The 17019-nt window shown below is 46.8% G+C and overlaps 1 protein-coding gene across 1 annotated transcript in view; it reads left to right on the top strand.

The window, feature by feature from the left end:
• Window positions 1–14661, top strand: part of Snky (ubiquitin protein ligase sneaky) — a 68173-nt gene extending 53512 nt beyond the window's left edge. The window contains exons 11-13 of the mRNA XM_077681738.1: window positions 7811–7924; window positions 12765–12953; window positions 14434–14661. Of these exons, the coding sequence (XP_077537864.1) occupies window positions 7811–7924; window positions 12765–12953; window positions 14434–14508 (378 nt within the window). The 3' untranslated portion in view covers window positions 14509–14661. The remainder of the gene's footprint in view (window positions 1–7810; window positions 7925–12764; window positions 12954–14433) is intronic.
• The last annotated feature ends 2358 nt before the right edge of the window (window positions 14662–17019 follow it).

Below are 17019 nucleotides of genomic sequence, written 5' to 3'. Positions count from 1 at the left end.
TTGTGACTTTGGTGTAATAAATGTTAGTTGCAAGTCTGCGCCTGTCCTGTGTTCCCTCCCTTTTTGTGGCCTTCCAAAATCGCGCAGTTTTTACTTTACGTCAGTGTAAGGGCTGCTGCTTGATTTATCTAGCGAGGATAGTGCGCAATTAAAATCACCCAATAATATTACTAGTCTTTCAGTTGTTAAGTGGTGTCTAAAGTTATAAAAAAATGACGGAAGCTCACAATATTGCGTAAGACTTGAAGGTTGCGAAGCTGTACGCAACAGCAGCGTTTTTCCTCTTTTTCTACTCAGGGCGTTGTATAATCCTCGCCGTTTCACGAAGGACCAGAGATGGATGTCCGTGCTCCTCTATCGCACATGATTCTGCGCCGCACATGGCTTTGTGGCCTTCCTGTGTTGCGCACGGTTATCGTGTCAGGTACCTCCTCACCTTCCTCTGCCCCATCACGTGCATGGGTCCCACGCACATCTACTTACCCTCTTCCACAATCTATTCTCTGACCCCTACTTGTCCCCACTATCCGGCCGCTGCTCCGTGTCCGGCGCTTATTGAAGGGAGTGTGGTTTGACCTCTAGCGCTCAAGGGCAAAACTGGTCACCCCATGAAGACCTCGTGGTATCGGAGTTTCTCTTGCGCTACAAAATCACTTCCTATCGTAATACTCATTCGGAACGTATAGTACACATATTACGCATCACGGTAATGAGAAATGCAGCAAATCGCAAATCACGAGCCTCCCATCACCATACGATTTCAGGGTGTGCATATCCAATCCAGCCAACTTCTTGATAAACACACACTTAGCTCAAGAGCCCGGCACGGTTTATGCAGGTGTAATAACGCAATTGTAAGCAGTCCACCATGCTCGCAGTCTCCTTCTGTCTGTCAATTTTTGTTTCCTGAATGACCACGACGTCTTGACTCCGTTCCGTTAGAAGGTATGCATTTGCCCTTGCTTTTTTTCGGTAGCTAGACCTCTGACATTCAGTGTGCCAATATTTAGAAAGCCTTCCATGTTTTCGATCTATAGGAGACGGTGGGTTTTGCGGGAACCTGTTTGCGTCATGGCATCGTCACACGCCCCCCAGGCTTCACCTCGCCTAGGCGAGGTGTTTATTGTAGCGGTAATGGCGTTAGTGGAAGTGTCTGGTCTTGGGTGTGAGATCGTGGTAGAAACGATGCCTGTCGATTGTGGTTCGTCTTTCTTTGGGTCCGTCGCTGCAGACGTGCTTGGTAATAGGATTCCCGCCTACCTAATCATCGTGGCTGTGCTTCGTGGTTGGAGTAATACCGGCCGCGTTGCTTCCGTCCATTTTCTCAGAAACAATCCCGCCACCGAGGCTTCCCATGAACGGTACGCCCTCAGCGTTGCTTGCATGTAATTGATGCACAGCGCCGGCTTGAACCTCCTGCGTCTTCAAAACGTTTAAGGGGAGTGCTGGAGGTTCCTCCGGTTGTCAACTAGTCTGTCATACCACGTGCAGCTTCTTCAGCCTCAGTAACGTCCATAAAGAGTTCGTTGGCGAAATCCATAACAGCTGGTCCCGCAACGTCGGCGTATGTGCGGACGAATTGCTCGTCCGTGTGGCCAAAGCGCCGACGTAGAGTAAAACCTTTCATCCCCTTCTGACGGCCCCTCCAGTGGTAACGCAGGCATCGCATGGGCCTGCCCGAGGGACCACTATCGCCAGCTCGCCCGCAACACGAATCTTGTGTCGCAGGGCGTCCAATTTAACATCGCTTTTTAATTTTCACGTAAGAGTTCTTGTCGTTGAGCTGGTCGTGCATACGTTGTACACGCCACCGATTTGTAATGACTTCAATGACCTTCCGGAAAGCTGCAAATGCGGTGCGGATGTCGTCGTTGTCAACTCTTTGCAGCAGCCAGTCAAGCTTGAACCTTACCAGCTGCTTCTGCAAGTCGATAACGAGGAAGCGGTGTCCCTTTACTTCCTGCTCGCCAGAAGCCAGCCGCTTCTTTGTCGCTTCTGTGTTGTTAAAGGTGACGGCTCAGACATGGTTAATCTGGTACGCTCCCACGGCTACAACATCCGAGAGCACTACGGTCTTAGCGAGCGTGTCCCGAAACTCTTCCACAGGATAGGGGCGTACCTTAACGTCACAATGAAAAAAAAACCGTAGTCACAACAAGCGTCCCGTCCCGTTTCCAGTACAGGCACTATAATGTGGTAATCTTCTTCGGGTACTTGCACTCTGTTCGTTCGCCGAGACTGGGCCGCAAAAGCCGCTTCGTCGCACTACTTGATTAAACGTCTTTTCACCTCGGTGGCCGGAAGCGGAATGATTGCGCTATCACTGCATCCATGGCCTTCAGCATTTCCTTTGGGTTCGTAGCGTGGGCGTGGGCGTTTTACTTTATCAGGGTAAATTGTGGGCCTAGATTTTAATCATCGGGCATAAGAAAACTATCTTTTCACCATATTATATTTTAAAAAGGGTGAAAACCTTTGGAGAGCCAAATTAAAGCATGGGAAGGCCCCAGCTCGCTGTTTCTCATTCTGCGCACCTCAATTGCAAAAGTCGCTGAATTTTTCGGTGCCGACTGACTTAGGACCACAGAATGTCAGTCCGCGTTCGTGCGCACAGCATTTACAATCGCAAAACAAATCACACAGGCACCGGCAGGATTCCAGCATCTGTCTGGTAGGCCAGACAGTGTTAGTATCAGTCGTCTTACCCATTGCGCTACGACCGTGAGTTAGTTCCCGAGAGTCAAATGGCTTACTGCCTCGTCTGTAACGGTGAAAAGTACCTTAGGATTCCCAATGTCCATCCGCGTCCATCTGTGCGCACAACACCATCAAGCGAAATCCAACGAAATTCGATTTCAGCCGTGAGTTGCAGTTTCATTTAGGGAATAATCAAGGTGCAACTCGCGGCTCAAATGGAATGACGGTCGGAGGGCAAATCGGATGTCCCTCGGGGTGCAACTTGGATGTCATTTTGAGTCCCCGTACTTCGCATTCTCGCCATCATCAATGGAATGAAGATGCTGGCATTATTTAGGGGTGAAGCTCCTAAAGCCATGGGTCTGTCCATCCCTTGTGTCTCGTGGTACGTGACCGCCGCATGCTTTCGGAGATGTCGCAAAGTGGGCCGCGTTGTACGCGGAAGAACCGGCTGCAACCGGCAGCGCAAACTCGGAACCGGGAGCGCGAGCTTGTCCGTGTTCGCCAACGCAGGCGCGAGCGCACGTGCACTGCGAGGGGGAGATCACGCAAGAGATCACGCCACGAACGCAGGCAGTCGTTCTCGGAGATCGAACGAGACGCAGGGACCTTTGCTCGTTTCCTCTCGTCTTGTTCGGGAACAAGTTCGCCCTAAATAAAAGTTCTTTCTTTACCGTTGTGTCCCATCCTACGTGACAAATTGTTGTGGTGGTGCGGGGTAGTCCTCGATGGCGCGGGGTCTTTCACCAGGTCTGGGCCTGGGAGCATTGACTCCGAAAATAAAAGTTGATTTGTACAATGTACGCACACAGTCTTACGTCTTTCTTAATGATGTAATGGCCGAACTTTCACGGGAGAGTTACGGTTACCGATGATCTCCCCCTCTCGAGCTTCGCCCCACTTATCATCATTCATTCCGTGGATATGGCGTGATTTTTTTTTTGCTAATCGCGGGTCACTTGATATAGATCCTTTTTGTTATCACCGTGCTAACCTTTGGTACTGCGGTCATTAAAACACGACAGGCTTCCACCGCATCGCACTGCAAGTGTTCGGCACGGGGGCCGTGAGCAACCTGGTGCGCAAGATCTTCAGGGACTTCGACGTGGAGGAGAAGCTAGAGCGCATAGCAAGCAATGCCCATTGCCTTCCCAACCCAGTGAGGACCTCCCGCTGGCTCGTGCTGCAGCTGTACCTCGTCTACCTCAGCCTCATCGCCCTTGTTTTCGCCCAGCTCTTCGCGGCCAGGATGAGAAGAGCAGTGTGCGCCTACTTCTTCCGCAAGGTCAGTCTCGGGCTTGCCCTGCACACGCGTAGTGGGGGATATAGGCTAATTTCACTATTTTTTTATTTGTGGGAGAGTGTATGTACAGTCGTCCAAAACATTCATATTCCTTCCTGAAGAACGTTAAGAGAAGCGCGAATGGTTTCTGACATCAAAATGGCGTCAATCGTGCGTGAGAACCTTCGCTAGAAGTCAGGCCAACCTTCAGTCAAAGTTCGTCCACTCGATCGCCACACCTTCAAGACCCAATTCTCAAACGAATACCCCGCCATTCAGCCGAATTTTTTAAGCGAAACAAGTAAACGTGTCTACGAAGTATTCAATAATCCCTCATTATAACAAAATCGCTTTACTCGAGATATCGATTTATTAGAAATTTATTGTGGTCCCAACCAAAACTCCTGCATTTCAGCCGCGTGGCTCGAAGCGCACGAAATGCTTGACCCGCTTAGAGCGCAGTGGAAAGCGGAGGCGATGCGGAGCGGCGGCGAACAAGCGGAGAGTCACGCGGTCAACATGACGGAAAAACCCAATCTGGTGTTTCCCTTGCGATTTTCTCGAGCCAACGAAGGTCCATTCGTGCCATCCCACTTTAGACAAACGGTGAAATGCGTAGTAAGGTCATTGGATTTCATTGCTAGACAATGGTCAATGGCTTGGACGCGATGGTGTGCAAACACCGATGCTCGAACCGCAGAATTAGCGCTGCCGTCAACAACGGGACGCCAAAAAACTCTAACTGAACGGCTGCGCACCTCGGGGGAAAATTACCCAGTGATTATGCAAAGTCCCTAGAGCAAAACCGCTCATGTTTCCAGATGGCGCCTTGCACGCACAATGAGCGGTTAATCGTTTTTTGTTTTACTCAACAAACCCAGTCTCCAGCCGCGGCATTTGCGGCGCTTTCAAGCGCGAAGCATTCGTAGGGTTTCCTGACACTCGCACGCCCCCTTATTAAAGGGGCCACTGCCACTGCCACTGCCACTTTTTGTGGACGGCGACCACAGCCTAATGCAACGCTTGGCCAAATGACAGCAGAAGTGCTCGCGCACGGCAAGAACTTGAAACAGCCAAAGCTCACTGCCTTTTTTGCACCTGAATAAAGTCTTGCTTTACTGAATAAATTTTGCTTTGATTCCATACAGCTGTGGCGTAATTAACGCTCAACTGGTTTAGCTTTCCTCAGGAGGTCACTTACATCAAAATATCGCTTGTAACAAAATTTATTGCCATACCGCTTTCTTCGTTATAACTGGGGATTATTGTGAATGTATACCGAGACGTGGTTTATGACATGAAGGTATAGCCTTGTACTCCCCCTTCATGATCGACGCGTGTATTGCCTTCGTTAGAACCGTTTCTATTTGGTGATTTTGAAGTAACCGTTTCGACACAAGACCCACCGCGGTGGCTCAGTGGCTAAGGCGTTGCGCTGCTGAGCACGAGGTCGCGGGTTCGATCCCCGACCGCGGCGGACGCTTTTCTGATGGAGGCGAAAAGCAAAAATGCCCGTGTGTACGAGATTTCGGCGCACGATAAAGATCCCCAGGTGGTCAAAATGAATCCGGAGCCCTCCACTACGGCGCGCCTCATCGCCTGCGTTGCGTCGGCGCGTTAAACCCTACAATCATTCAATCAATCAATCAATCAATCAATCAATCAATCAATCAATCAATCAATCAATCAATCAATCAATCAATCAATCAATCAATCAATCAATCAATCAATCAATCAATCAATCAATCAATCGACACAAGGAAAGCCCCGATTCCGGCATGCACCGTTTGTGCAGAGATATTATCAGAGATTTCCGGTAAATGCATTCGATTTCTGAAGAATGCCATCGCTGCCACTAAGTCAGCTTTCTATTTAAAAAACAACAGAGCACGAGGTGGGCAGTTTCTGCACATAACGAATGCTTGCGATATTGCCAGCAATAGTCAGAAATGTTATAGGCATGCGCTGAAGCGGGTGAATGGGTAAGGCCAGCCACATCAGCGGGGACTACCAGCCGTGGGAGATGCCCCTGTGGCTAAAGCTGCCCCTTGCTGTTTAGGCTAACACCTCTTTTTTACACCTTTTACCTCTACCCCGCAAGGGTTCGGTCGCTACCGCTGGTGTCTTCAAAACACTCCCGTGGACAAACAAAAGAGGTAACTGGTCCTTCCAGTGATTGAACCTGGAACGAATAGAGAAACGGAGCAATAGCCCGTTGTCTTTCCGATTGAGCTACTGTCTCAAGTGGAAAGGGAAGACAGATGGTGAACCTAGCGAGCACATCTGCGGGTACACCCTGGGTGTTCTCGCTGAATGCCACGTGATAGCGTCACGCCGCCTCGCGCTGCTCGGCGACAGCAGGCGTAGGTGGCCGACGGGAATGCGCGCCCACGGCACGTCTAGCGGCCGTATGTGCGACTTCCTCATGCTGTAGGCGTTATAAACATTAAAGGAACCTCACGCAACGCATGGCATATCACGTCTCTGTCTCTTTCGCCGATTTCATCGCCTCCGTTGGCGGCGGAAGAGACGGACGAGAAGTGAGATCGTCTAACAGCGGTTTTGAGCTTCCTTTATTTTATAAAAACAGATTTTTCACTCATGTGCGTCACCGATACAACTCAATCGAGCACCATTTATGAATCATGCATAGATTTAACCTCAGCATAGAATAACTCTTTGAAGTAGTAAAGGGTGTAGTTAATGCATTTCAATTGTATCTGGTTTGAATTATGTAGAGCCACATGGCTAATTCAAGTTACTTCGCATGGGTAACACTTCTGTGGGTCGTTTACAGTTATCCTTTCTATTCGCCTTCACAGGGTAAATTCACGCGCATTTGTTGCTAATTTTAACAAATGTAATGACCCTACATCCTAATGCAAAGCAGAATATATGATAAGAAAATTTTTGCCACCTTAGATTTCAGTCAACCCAATGAATAAGCAGGGTTTTGTAGATGCTTTTCAACGAGCGACCACACTCACACGATCAACCAGATGACAGAGAAATGCGAGGAGTATACTCAGTTTCTATATACATCATTCTTAGTTTATAAGAAAGCATTTAACTCGGTGGAAACGTCAGCCGTCATGCGGGCATTGCGGAATGAGATTGTTGGCTAGCATAACGTAATAATACGAAGGATAACTACAATGGGTCCACAGCTCTCATGGTGCTGCTTAAGGAGAGCAGTAAGGAGTCTATAAGGAAGGGCGTCATATAAGGAGACGCGCGGCCGCGCATTCCCCGCTTTTTAGGTGGTTTCGTAAGATAAGGGAGTGCATTCTGTCTCTGAACTTTTTGTTACATCGACCCTTTCATTATTTCCTCCTCTTTGCACCGAAGATGGTTATGGCTAGGATCGAGGACAGTATCTCCGGCCACAGAGCAAGGTCTACAAGAATAGCACGCGAGCGTTGCGACACCTTGTGACTAGCACTGAAACCCCTGTATAGCGAAACTCTCCCCCATACCTTCAGTGTATGACCTCCAATTGCTACAAGACGACTCATATTCCCCCTGAAACCAAACTGTTTCCGGCAATAACCTTTCATTAGAGGTGAAGTCAAATTAGGAAGACTGGTGTGCGCATGGTTTTTTGTGCGCTGGCTTTCCCACATTGCGTTTGCGCAGGAAAGCATGGAGTCTACGCAGGCAGTATGGTGGACAAAAAACGCCTGTAACTGTTTGTTGGTACTGGTGCTATCCGGATACAAGTTATGAGAAAATTAGCCGCTAAGACGACACTCACATTGTGCACCACCGCTTCACTACCATCTTTCTTCACAGACAATGAGAGCACTGATTTTTTTCCCACTATTTTCCCAGCGCGAGAAGAGGCGAGTCCTGCACCTGTACAACAAGACGCTCAAGCAGAGGGTGGGGTACCTACGCTATGTGCGGCACAGAATCCGGAAGCTCGTGCGCGACCGGGAGTTCGACGTGAGTGAAGCTGGATGTTCATTTAAGTGCTTATAATTGAACGAAGTCCTACCGCCAAGGTCGTACAGACTCTGAGAACGTGCAGTGGGCTTTGAAAATTTTTCTTTAAATCGATATAGTTACCTAAACCATTTTCTGGTTTGTTCCCAAGTGTACCATTTGCTTCAGGCGGAGAAATGGGTCCGTAATTCTAGTTTTCAAGTTTAACGTTTCATCATGAAATTGGCAACAGTTGTGAAGTGTGCCTTTTACTTGTTACGTTAGCAAATGTGCAGCTGGCGTTCAAAAACTACTCGAAATGAACCGAAACTGGCCACGCAATTCTCACACACTCTTTCACGAAAACAGGGCGTGTTAGCAATCCAAAGTCATTATGTCTTTGAAACAGTTTTCGAGACACCTTGATGTCACCCGCTAGCAAGTTTTCCTTGCGCAACGCTACCTTTTGCTGCCATGGCCCCGAGCAGTGCCGAAAAAGTGACCGGGACCTGGGTTCCGGAAATTCACTGGGTATTGGCAGCAGCCCATGGTCAGCGTGCGCGTCCCTTCGAAGTTTCAAAGCGAAAGCCTTAGTGCTCCATTCTGCGAAAAACGTTTGTTGCGGCCCTTGTGTTTGTCTGGCCAAGAAAATGGCCGCCGCAGAAAAGGGCAAGTAAAAAACGTTGGAGTTCGCATGGAATTTGAACCCGAGTTTTTGCAGATGGATCCAAGCGTGTTACCACCGCGCTTATAGATACGTCAACACGTTATTTTTTAAATTTTTTAAAACTTAGACCGGTAAATTTTTATTTCCTGTGGACCTTATACGGGACTGTATTTTACGACATTTGAAAGTTAAAAACAGTGAAAATATTTTAATTGATGCTTGTCATTGACAAAAAATACCCCAAATTTGGCCGTTACGCGAACATTCATAACTTTTGAATGAACGGCAAGAATTGCAAAATGTTTGGTAGAGAGATATCCAACCAGCCGTACTGTGCAATTAACTAAGATCTTTAAGATCCGATAATACCAAATGAAGCTATAGTGAAAATACCATATAAAACAGAAAAATATGCCATTTTTGTCCGCACTCCATGAAATAAACCCTGATTACATCAAAACTTACCATCCCTTTTTAAAAGTCCTAGTTTATTGCACGGTATCGTAAAAAAGAGAAAATCCGACAAAGTTTTATTGAAACAGATTTATTCATTTCGAAGTCCCAACCGTTCGCGGAAGGTAAAGTGCAAAATATCAAGTTTTGAGAACAACAAGTATACAGTCTGGCAATGTATTTATACCAGATAATCTCGACCTGGAACGTTACAATTCACCTAGTTCAGAGCCATGGCTCTCGTTAGCTGCGACGAGTTCTTGTTTGGCTTTTGATTGATTGTAGGGTTTAACGCGCCGACGCAACGCAGGCGATGAGGCGCGCCGTAGTGGAGGGCTCCGGATTAATTTTGACCACCTGGGGATCTTTAACGTGCGCCGAAATCTCGTACACACGGGCGTTTTTGCTTTTCGCCTCCATCAGAAAAGCGGCCGCCGCGGCCGGGAATCGAACCCGCGACCTTGTGCTTGTTTGGCTTTTGTTGCTGCCTGTATTTTGGAGGGGTTTTATCTCAGCCATTGATTGGCGCTTACCGTGTGTCACCAAATACTGGTCACTGACACAATATGCTACTGGTGTATGGAGGCCAGGTTCGACGCCCGCTTCCCTCACACTATCTTCTCTACTTCTTATTCTATGATCAGTGTCCCACTGCCCCATATATACAAAAAAAAGAGGATGGTCAGGCCACGTGGACGTCTCAAGAACCTAAGTTAGTTGTGCGAATAGAGGTGGTAGGGTCCGCATACCTGTTATGGTGTTATATTGCAGTAGAGGCTCTCACAGCGGCACCTCACAATTGTTCGCCATGTTCTCAAGCTTTTGCAGCACTAACCGATACATTAAGGTCCACATGGTCTTAGATTGGAGCATTGACTTTGTACCGATTGTCACATAACATTCTCTTTTGTCGCCTATTCTCCTGGACTTGAATATGCCTTTTTAATAAAACGTCCAGTCTAGGTTATTACGGTTTCTGCAATAAATAATACCTATACAATGATATGCCTGCTAGCATTCACTGCAGTACCATGAAGCGCGCGCAAAGTAAAAAACCAGGACGCTGGTGGGGTCATGCCCCCGTTACAGAAATTTAAAGTAATGTTTATAAAATAACGAAGACGCAAAAATTCTCTTTCAATAATATTTTGCACATCAGACTAAATGATACCCGAAAAGTTTTAATGTAGGCTGCTGATATTCCCTCCGTCATCAGTTTCTGTTACTGCTCCGCTTTAGTTTCGTTTTCAGAACTATCCACCAGCTGTTAGAAATTTGGCTATAACTTTGAACAAAAAAAGGTAGGCACATGGTTTTTTTCTGCCGACCATTTTATGTTTGGTTGTTCTCAAATTGTAAGAAGGCAAAACTTGTATTTTTTAAATAACAACGTCTTTTCAAGGATGATGACATACCTTAACAACACATTTTATGCTTTACTTAACGCTTGCACCGCAGCCAACAAAAATAAATGTACAATTGACGTGTATCAGTACCGGCAGTGAGAATGCCGCTAACCAGGCCATAGCGACGTTTTTATTTCGATGAGGTATTAAATTACCAGTATCTCGATACTCGGTAGAAAAATCAGCACGCATTCATATGTTTTCTATTCTCAATTAACTATGAAATACATTCCAGAGATACTTCCGAGCAGGTGGAGCGTCCTCGTGGCTGTACACGCGGGCCGAGCGTGCTTACGAAATACTTTAGAGACCCAATTTGGTGGCGGTGAATATAAAGTTTATTATCAGTGCGTGTGGCGTAATATGTGGAAATTAAGGCACGTCACTGGAGCAGGGGCAGCCCAGCCACGCAGAAATCTGTTTCCGTGGAAGCTGGCGCCGGCGTTTCCAATCTTCTTGTCGAATAATTTTGCAAAAAGAAAGGAAGATACGAACGCCATGAGAGAGCCACGAACACGCGGTTGCAGTGAGGGAGCTTGCGGTAGTACTTAGCACAGTACCAGGAACAAACGAAAGGGAAGAAGGTGACGCTAACCCAATGTAGCACTAAACAAGTCTTTGATACCAAGTAAGCCGACGTAAATGGAATCCGCAAGACTTCCGATAAGCGCTTTCCTCTTTGCTTCCAGCCTGAAAGCACTGTGAAAGATTTTGTTATCGCGAGCCCAAAGCGGCACTCCATGATTTCCTTGCGGAATCAGAACCGCCTTGCCTTCCCTTTGTGCTTTCTTTTGTGGTAATTTTTTGAAAGTGCCCACCGATTGCCTTTATTCCTCCAACTGAAAGGACGCCGGCCTATAGCCGCTATATCGCTCTAATGGCGGAATTCCAGAGCTCGATTAACGCCAATACTAGGAAAGTGAGAAAAATCTTTTGATCAACTTGATCAATAAATCAAGGTATCTTTTTCACATTCAGTGATTTTCGGCTGAGCGACTGCCGGACGCCCCATTCTAAGTACAGTATGTGTGTGTTGACTACGTTCCGAAAGAATTCACAATTTCGAGAAAAAGTAAGGGAACTGCTGCCGGGTCCTTTTAAGTATTTCGACAACTTTTTACTTTCCCAATGAATAAGCAATAACACTGCCTCTCAGCGAAACAATGGTGAGCATAAACATTTGTGTTGCGGTTTTTTTACCCTTCCAACAAAAAAAGTAATTACGTTTTTGGGGAACATCACTACAAAAAGCACCCTGGCATTTTCACAACTTACTGCTCTGTTCGCGATGGAGTATGTCGGGTGAGTGAATGGCAGCCCCACTACCCTTCTGTTTTATTGTTGAAGGGGTTACCTGTAATCATCGCCAAGTAAAGTCGTTGCTGATAGGAAGGGAGCATTGACAGCAGCTGGCAGCCTGGGTACTGTGCGGGCCATAAAAAGACCACAGTGATTTTTTTTCAATTTTTCATTGACGCACATCACTCAACTTCATTACTAAAAAGTCATGGTAGTAGAAAAATACAGGTTGAATAATATTCCGATCAACCCTCACTGCTTCTTCGCATTTTGGGCAAAGTTATTGAATACAATTGTGACATTACGGTTAATTTTTACCACAAAGGCGTGTTTATTTTCTTTGCGTCAACATCCACGTTTATTTTTTGCACATGTTTCAGCTATCTTTAAACATCTTGGCAACAATAATAAAAAGCTTCGTGGCTCTCTCGAAGTAAAAGAATATGCTGTTTCGAAATAAAATCGTGAATTGGCACGGGCGCAGTGAAATCTTCCTGCGTTGCAGACCCGTAACAGACAGCGCCGGCATAGAAAGAGAAGTCGAGAGGTGGTAACATCTATTACATTAAATATTATTACATAATAGACAGCGCGAAAACACAGAAATCGTTGATCGAGCCAAAAATGTTACATAATTGAAAAGATCAATCGAAAGAAATCTAAGAAAACTTCTAGAACCAAAAATACAAACGAAAAACAAATTTTGACGCAGCACTTAAGTTAAACGCAAAATAACAACTATACAACCAAAAATACAGCCCCTGATACTGAGGGCTTTTACAAACTGAAAAATATAGGCTCACACAATCAATATGAAAATTAAGAACACTCCAACGAAATAGCCACGACACAGCCATGAGCGACAGCAATTTAGTGGTTATTTTAGCCCTGATACTATGCATTGTTTTTTTTAATTTGCTGAAACACGCTATCGTGGGCATTCTAGTTGCATTTAACGCACCTCTCGTGTCTTGGTTCGCTAGTCTGTACGGGTTTATTTCGGCCATTTAGTAAGCCCTTTTGTCACACCTCTCAGCTCGACACCGGGTGGTTCGAATTCGTGCGGAAGATGGCGCCTCGCGTCTACCGGCTGCTTCAGCTGGTGGGGCTCGCACAAAGTCGATGCTGCCTTGTGTGCGGCGACCCCGAGGACCCCGCCTCGTACGTCTGCCCGACCGACGTCTGCCAGTGCATATACTGCTTCCCCTGCTGGACGGAAATTGGGGTAAGCACACTGCGAACCCATTTTACATATAACGGTCCCACCACAGTGATGCGTACGCATCTGGCACCTGAATCATGTCGTCGTGTTTCCGAACAGCAGGCTCTGAGAAAACGTGTGCATGACACATTCGTAGCGGACCCGTATATTGGTGTGGCAGTGGCGTCAGTCCTGACTGCTGTGAAGTGTTCTATTCGACTCTAGGAATGGGTTTGTTTTCCGTAGTGCAAAGACTTCTCACAGAGCTACCTGGTCATTTAGAGCGAGGAAAAATATACACAACAGACTTTTATTATTTTTTAGATGGACACCCAAATAAGGCGCCAACAACAATTTCAAACTCTCTATTTAACCACAATTATTTATCTAACTATTATACCTCTTTTAAATGGAGGTGTTTAAGAGGGAAATTTATTTCATCGGTATTATTCACTTAGCCCTGTGTCTAATGCAGTTGCCAGGGAGCTCCCTAGCGGAAATTGTCAATCGTTGTATGTGTTATGTTCGGTTGTTGCCACCGGTGCCGCCGTTCCTACCATTCCACGTGCATACGATGCCGTCCTTAGCGGGGGCGAGCCCAAGCCGACCTTGAAGTACCCTCAACGCCAGTGGAGGCGTCACGTAGAAGCAGGGAGCGAACAATGACCGGCCGGACCTTCTTTGTTCCCCAACACGCCATCTTCCCAACGCGCAAACCGCGGAGGGTATAAGAAGGAGTCGAGACAAGCCATCGGGTTCCCCTTGTCCCCACGACGCCAAGACGCCAAGCGATTGTACCGGAGGAAGCCGCCATAGGAGTAATCCGATACCGCGCTCCTGCACCTTCCACAAACACGGACCAGCGGGCCCGCAGCTGCACTCCGAGATCCCCTTCATAACCCAGAGGAGATGGCGTTCACCGGTTCGAGAGCTCGTGCCCTCGATCCAGCGGTGAGCGGGCACCTATCGTGCCCCTCGGAGCGAGAGCGGAGGATCGCGCTCCACGGCCCGGATCATGCCATCCGCCTGACACGCTTCTACCTGATGAGGAGCCGGACGAGCGCCGCCGCTACCCTGGCCTCGAGACCGGCTAGGGAGCCGGCAACGCTTAAACCCTTGTTGATTAAACCGTTATCTGTTGATACCAGTTCATGGCTGTGTCTCTTTTTCTTTGAACTCTGCGTGGACACAGCCAAACAGGAAACAGTGACCCAGCCCCTTATGGGCCGTCACACATGTGAGATGCTCATTGGTGTAACTGTGCCTACATACTTCATTTACCGATTTCACTGTCACTTCTCATACCTTCAATATTTATCCCTTTCTGTTTTTGTTCAACGTACCCTTGCCCCAGTGGAAAGTAGCGCGCCTAATATCCAACATCTTCTCCTTTCGATAATTTTGTACTCTGTCTCGCACTCCCTCGTTCCTCTCATGCTTCTGCACAACTCCAATCCTATGGCATATTAATAACACCTATTACTTTCTGTTTTTTCCGTTTCAGAGATGCTACGCCTGTGAGCCGTCCGAAGGCGAAGAGTCACCGCTCAGTGATGGCAGCCCTCCATTTATTCCTTGAGCCTTGTGCCAGAGGGTCACCCCATTGCTACGCTTTTAAAGTAGAGCTGACATGAAGATATTTTGTCACTGTTAATGTTCCTTGTTCGAATTACATGGTTCTTATTGCTGTCCTCTGTGTGGAGCAGAAGTCATTTCTTAGTTGCGATACTTCATTTCGTAGCTAGGTTTCTATCACCACCACAATAATTTACCATCTCATGGCAAAAGCCTGTGCACTGGGTCGTTCCATAAGATTGTTTAGTCTCGTCCGCCCATGTATCTGCGAAAGGTCTCCGCATACAACTGATAATCCACAATAAAACGACAGCGCAGCAGGTCTTCTCCTCAGTTGCAGAGAGTACTCCATTTCCTGAAAACAGAGCGGAACACTTAGTCGTCCTCTACTTAGGTAATGTTTTCGTCGCTGTTTTTTAAGTTATGTGTACCCATTTAGGCCAACATCAACCAATAGGAGCCCATTCCTTCTCATTCCCGCAATATTCGAAGATTGCTGCAATCTCCAATCTGCGTCTCCTTGCAGCAGCGATAAGTCGGCATCCGCGGAGGGATTTGTTGGACGCAGGGTAAATTGCGGTACTGCAAGGCTGACAACAGTCCTGCATCAAAGATCTCTTGCTTTAAGAAGTCGCCGCTTCCAAAGATGCGCGACTGGTGAACACCTAAAGTTTGAGGAAATGCCTCTGTATAGTTTCTGACTAACCAGTTTCCTTAGATAAATCACGGCCAGGACTCTCACAAACAAAATGGCCTATAATCCTTGTTAACTGTCCACACATTCGCAACTGTCTCTATTTAGTGCAGGCCCAACAGTCATCTGCTCACGATGGTTCAGATCGGTGAAGAGGACAATGGTCCCCACTCTCGATTATGGTCATGTCGCCGATCGTGACCCGACCTCTTATTCTTTTTCTTCCTCTCCTCACATTGGTGACTATACTAAGGAAAGAGGGAGAAAGAGAAGCTCTTTATTGGACAACAGAGTGTTTAGATGGCGTACAACAAAAATTCCGTGATACATACGTTGCCTGGATGAGAATGTGTTTGTGGTAACGACATGGACAAGATTATTAAAACGATAATTGAAAGCATGGTTTGACGATGCAGGGAAACACCGCGTAACATTCTTTTAAATCTCCATATTACAACACGTATACGAGTTTGATCACACCCACGGAATACATTATTTCCAAACTCAGGACACGCCCATAACGTGATTTCGTACGATGAGGGTATCGACAATTTTCGTATGTATAGCTTGGTTTACACAACCTGCGTGCAACCTCATAACGCTCGTATTATCCTTTGTTTATGCCAGGAGAGTTCTTGTGCCCTAGAGGCCAGAAATATAGGGCTTCGAAACTTCCGTGGTTCCCCCCATTTTTGATGAATACCTCACGTCGTTTCAGAGCGTTCGCGTTTTGATATAAATATACATTAGAGCGTAAAACCTTAGCATAGCCTGTAGCTATCGTAAATACATATTTCGAATCCTTGAAGGGCTCTATGTTTGTCCAGGTACTGAATTCTATAGGAAATATAACCGAAATGAAGAATCAAGGATGTTTCACTCACCAATGACGAAACGTGTTTTCGACGAAGAAGCTGGGTCATAAGACATTGTAGCAGAGCGAAGGATGCCATGCATGGAAGTGCTAAGGGGTATGCTGTTATTAAGAGGCAAATTTAATATTATTTATAACACAGCACATTTCTCAAATGAAAGGCTGATGTGAATCAGCGCGCCACGTCTATCACGGGCACTTAGCTGTATGCTAGGAGCATATGCATGTGCGTGCTAGGCTGGGAAAATGAAAATTAAAGGACTGGTCTGCATTCTCATTGCCTGTTTTTGATTTTATTCACAGGTATCACGCCTAAAGTAACCAGAATGGCGTGGTGCTTCCAAATACAACACTAATGCTAGTAATATCCATTGCAACAGCTGCCGTTTTTTTTCTCGTTTTCGAAAAGAAGAATGCCCTTACGTCGAGTTTGCGGCGCTCACTTAATAGCCTCGTATGATGTAAATAGCATTTAGGTGCGCCTTTTTGTTAAAGCCAACTTCGGCGCAAAAAACAAGTTTTAAGTTTAAGTTAGTCTGATGTTTATCAGAGCTGATTAACTAAAGGAGAGATCTTTCTGCGTATAATGGTCATCTTTGGCTGACTCACAGAAAGGGAGATTCGCGGTAGAGGTCAGTGCCACCGCCAGGTTCTCGCGAAGCTACATAGCATGCTACCGCATGCTATAGAGTCACCGCGGACAAGCGGCTTGTTCACCCGCGCCATTGTGTTTCCCGCCGACCGCGACCCCTCCTTCCAGAGGTCGTCATGTACACACTCGCAATTCTCTGTCCGGAGATCTTTTCTACATGGGTGGCCGCAGAGAAAACGAGTATTCCGCGGCCAGATGCTTGTCGTTCGTCTTTGGACCTTTGTTGGCCAAAGAGGAAAGAAGTAATTCGTGTCCAGACGGTTGCCGTTCGTGTGCCGCCTTCCACTGGCCCAAT

This window comes from Haemaphysalis longicornis, unplaced genomic scaffold (assembly GCF_048455015.1).
Source record: "Haemaphysalis longicornis isolate Haplotype H1 unplaced genomic scaffold, Haemaphysalis longicornis Haplotype H1 scaffold_8, whole genome shotgun sequence".
Classification (NCBI taxonomy): domain Eukaryota; kingdom Metazoa; phylum Arthropoda; class Arachnida; order Ixodida; family Ixodidae; genus Haemaphysalis; species Haemaphysalis longicornis.
Note: the sequence above shows the minus strand (reverse complement) of the source record. Positions and strands in the feature narration are given on the sequence as shown.